We start from the raw sequence: 4,079 nt of genomic DNA on the forward strand, positions 1-4,079 counted from the left end.
GGGGGAACGGGCGGGAAGACTCGCAGGCGCACACATACAACGACACGGACTAATATTACAATTCCGGGGGGAAGAGAAGGAAGAAAAAAAAAATATTTTTCTTTTGTGTTTTTACGTGTATGTGTGTGTCTGTGGGTCGGTGGGCAGGCGCGGCGGCTGGTAGGAAGAAAGGCAGAGGAGGGGAGAGCGAGGCGGAGGCACCGCGGTGCGCGGATGACGGAGCGGCGCAGGCAAAAGAAGGCGGGGCGCGAGGGAGTCGCACCCACGGGACACACAACACCGAGCTGCCACTGCTAAGCCGAAGCCGTGCTTGCACTTAACTCTTCGTGCATTTAACTTTCTCGGTCACTCACTCACTCACTCACAACGCAAAGAGAGGAATGAAGGAACAGCGGGCAGACACATCGGACGAGGGAGCAGCATCGACACACAGGCACAGAGAACGGAAAGAAATCAATACTCACTGAGTGCCGTGTAAGGCACGCGTACATTCAATCACACACACACGCCCACACTCATATATGTTAGTGTATGCATTATGTATGTATAAGTGCATTGAGACGTGCGTGAATGCATGTATGTGTGTATGTGTGTGTGCGTCTGTGCGTGTGTGTGTGTGTGTGTGTTTTCACTGCTTCATCCACAGTGCACATTTAGATTTTCTCATGCGCGCCTCTCTCTCTCTCTCTCAGACTCTCACTTTGTCATTCTCGTTCTCTCACTCATTCTCTCCCTCTGCGTGTGTGTGTGTGTGTGGGAGGTGTGCGCCCGCCCGCTGTTGGGAGCGCCTCGATTACACTCCGCCACGCCCATCCTCCTCGACAAGAACTGAAAGAACAGCAACGAAAGGAACCAAAACAACCAAACAAACAAAATGAAAGAAACAGAACTCCCCCTTCCCACACACCCAACGAAAAAAGAACAGGATACGAATTCAAATCAAATCACGCGAGGAGAAGAGGTATGAAAAGAGAAAAAAAAATCGTGTGGGTGCCTCACCGTTATGTGTGCTGGCACTTGTGTGCGCTGAATGAAGATCAGTGCCCCCGCCCTTCTCTCTCTCTCTCTCTATATATATATATATATATATATTCTTTCTTCTTGCCTTCTGTCTCTCTCTTTCTCTCTTTCTCTCTCTCTCCTCATTCCACGTGCCTTTTTTCTAAGCCGGGCTGCATTCTGTGGCTGCAAACTCCAAAGCAAAAGAAGAGAGCGAGAAGAAAGAAGGCACATACTCAAGCACAGGCTTGCACATACGCAAGCGGTGGCCGACGAACAATAACCATCCAAGGCTCGAGTGGCGATCTGTTTTGTCGTGCCGCCTTTACCCCCCTTCTCCTCTTTCTCCTCCTCTCCCATCGCTCTCTTTCTCTTCGTTCGTCGATACTGTGACGGCGGCATCAGCACGTAGCGGCCTGCTTTGCGAAGGCCTCTTGTAATTTTGCTGGGTGCTGTGCAAATAGTCTGACGTTGCGTAAAGCGGCGAGAGGGAGCGTGAGCAGGGACAGGACCTCAGGATGACCGCATCTCGAGCAGCAGCCGTAGCGGCGGCGGCGGCGGGAGAGGATATGTACGACCCCTTTTCCGTCGACCGTGCGTTCACCATGTCACTCTTCCACGGATACTGCACGGTGGTCCCCGAGGATGTGCGCGCGCGACTCTCCCAGACGGAGACAGACGCACTGCAGTTCGTGATGGTGCTGCGGCCGCGCGTGACGTCCTTTTCTCACCGCCGCCCTTTCTCGCTGCGGCACCCCGCGGTATCGATGGCGGCGCGGCAGTACTACAACGCGCTTCGCGCTGCCGCCAAGGAGGAGGCGCGGCTGCGCGGCGACAACGCATCAGGCCGTGCGTTTTTTGTGGAGAGCACCACGACCCTTCCAGAGAGCACCGAGCGGGGAAGTATGCGGTCAGCGTCGATCTGCGGCACGTCGGGCCCGAAGGCCATTACTCTAGAGCAACTGAGCCGGAATGACTGGAGCACAGTGGAGTCGTGCTACGACGTCATTCTGCGCCACTCGTACCCCCGACGCATCGCCGCCCCCGCGATTTCGGGCAGCGAGATGGTGACTGAAGCCGTCTGCCGCTACTGGGAGCGCATCACCGTTCCCCCCAACGAAGTCGACGTGACCTCATCAGGTTTTGACGCCGAGAACAAGGCCGCAGAAGCCTCGATGTCGTTTATCCAGGGTGGCCAAGCGTCTGCGTCGCCCGAGTACGCAATGCACATGACGGCCGCGCAGTACGTCTACCTGCACCTTCGCATCGCTAGCGTGCTGCTACCGCCGGATGCACTGCAGTCGGAGATACTCGATTCCATCATTCTAGATCTTCGTACTGACGCGGGGCCAGGGAGGGCGGCGCTGGGGTTGTCCTTCGGCTCTGCGCCGCGGCTCTACGGCTACTTGGGCGGCGACGATGTCGACGACGACGACGGCGGCGGCGGCGACGATTTGGGCGGAAACGACATTCGCCGGGAAGCGGATTCACAGCTTTCCTCAAAGTGCTCATTTGGGGCGGCCCAGAGGAACGGGATGCAGCCAGAAGAGACGGCGGCGGCGAGGGCAAGGGATTTGCTCACTGGCGAAGCCTTCACCACCGCCTTGTCCAGCCTCCCTGACATCAGCTTTGGGCAGTTCTGGAGGTCGATGCTAGAGCTGTCTGACAACTGGACGAGCAGCACGCACCCCGTGGAGCACGCCATCTTCTTGATGGAGCTGTACTGCGAGGTGTTCGGCCACGAGTGGGATGACGAGGATGCGGCCCTCATGAAAACATTGCATGCCGCTGCATCAGAACGCGGGGCCAGCCGTCAAGATGGCCTTATCTCCTTTTTTGATGACACTGAGGAGAGTGTGCAAATGTTGTCGGAGTTTAACTATATGATGTGGTCTATCGCGGAGTACGCCACGTCGGGTTCCGTGTACCAGCCAAGCATCCCCACCATCAGACGGGGTTCGCGCATGGGCGCCAGCATACGCACCGAACGCGGTTCCGACCTTGGAACCATAGCGATGCAGGGGCGCGACAGCGAAGACAGCGGAAGGGAAAGCGACAGTGGCGACCAAAGCGCCAACACGCAAGACAACAAGCGGCGTGGCAGACGCGGGGCACGCACCAGCTCCGTGGTCGCTGCTTGGTCTGAGGAAGAAAGCGAGAGCTTTAGTGAATACAGCAGCGATGAAGAGGCCGGCGAGGGTCGCCGGCAGCGGCGGCGTCGGTCGCGCATCCGCGGCAGTGTCTTCTCGCGCCGGCGAAGTAGTGCTGCTGGATCCACGAAGCGGTGGGGCGCCGGCAGACGGAGGTCGCGGCGGAGTTTAGTCAGCAGCGGCGACGAGAAAACGGTGGGGCGAAAAGGGCGCCGTGCCTCGCGTGGCAGAGACGGCTCCGCCAGTTCACGCAGTGGAGGCGCTGGCCGGTCTGGGCGGGGTGGTCGGCGTCGTTACCGCAGCGACGAGTCCGACGAGGAGGACGCGGCGGATGTGGACGGCACGCGCCGCAGGATAGGAAGGCACGGTGGACCTGGGAGGAGAGGACTGGGCAGACGCCGTGGCACTAGAGGCGGCGGCAGCAGTGGCAGCGACTATGACAGCGACGAGTCTTCACTGAGCAGTATCCGTAGCTTGGTCTACTCGGTGCCAGATGACGAGCTGACGCCCCTCTCCTTGGCACGGCGGAAGGAGGAGCGGGAACGGCATCGACAGGAACGCGAACGCCGCCGGCAGGAGCAAGAGGAGCGGCAACGGAAGCGAAGCGAGCGTGCTAAGAAGAAACGAGAAGGCGCGGCCTCCCGGTTACGGCAATACACACCAGCCGAGATGGCAGAGAAGCGTGCGCGTGTGCTTCAGAAGTTGTTGGAAAAGGGCATCAAGATCACCGCAGACCTACTCTCAGACGAGGACGTCCTAAACCTCGCCGACGACGTCATCGACGCGGAGCTGCTGCAGCGTCTCATGCAGGGCGCCGGTTACGCCCTCGAGGACGTGAACGAGTCAGACTTCCTGCACATCCTTCTTGGCGAGCAGGAGCCGCGACCCGGCGGCGGCGTCGATGCCGCCACCGCAGACTCCGTCCTTGCC

At 59.0% G+C, this 4,079-nt stretch overlaps 2 protein-coding genes across 2 annotated transcripts; both read right to left on the bottom strand.

Annotated features, from left to right (window-relative positions):
- Positions 1–2,401: 2,401 nt before the first annotated feature.
- On the bottom strand, positions 2,402–2,770 carry DQ04_05361050 (hypothetical protein; the record flags this gene model as incomplete). The annotated part of the gene is made up of 1 exon (XM_009314141.1): positions 2,402–2,770. The coding sequence occupies one exon, from the start codon at positions 2,768–2,770 to the stop codon at positions 2,402–2,404; it is 369 nt and encodes a 122-aa protein (XP_009312416.1).
- Positions 2,771–2,878: 108 nt separating this feature from the next.
- DQ04_05361060 (hypothetical protein) lies at positions 2,879–3,229 on the bottom strand (the record flags this gene model as incomplete). Its single annotated transcript, XM_009314142.1, has 1 exon — positions 2,879–3,229. The coding sequence occupies one exon, from the start codon at positions 3,227–3,229 to the stop codon at positions 2,879–2,881; it is 351 nt and encodes a 116-aa protein (XP_009312417.1).
- Between the last annotated feature and the right edge of the window lie 850 nt (positions 3,230–4,079).

The sequence above is a fragment of the Trypanosoma grayi genome (assembly GCF_000691245.1).
Source record: "Trypanosoma grayi strain ANR4 Tgr_536_V1, whole genome shotgun sequence".
Classification (NCBI taxonomy): Eukaryota; Euglenozoa; class Kinetoplastea; order Trypanosomatida; family Trypanosomatidae; genus Trypanosoma; species Trypanosoma grayi.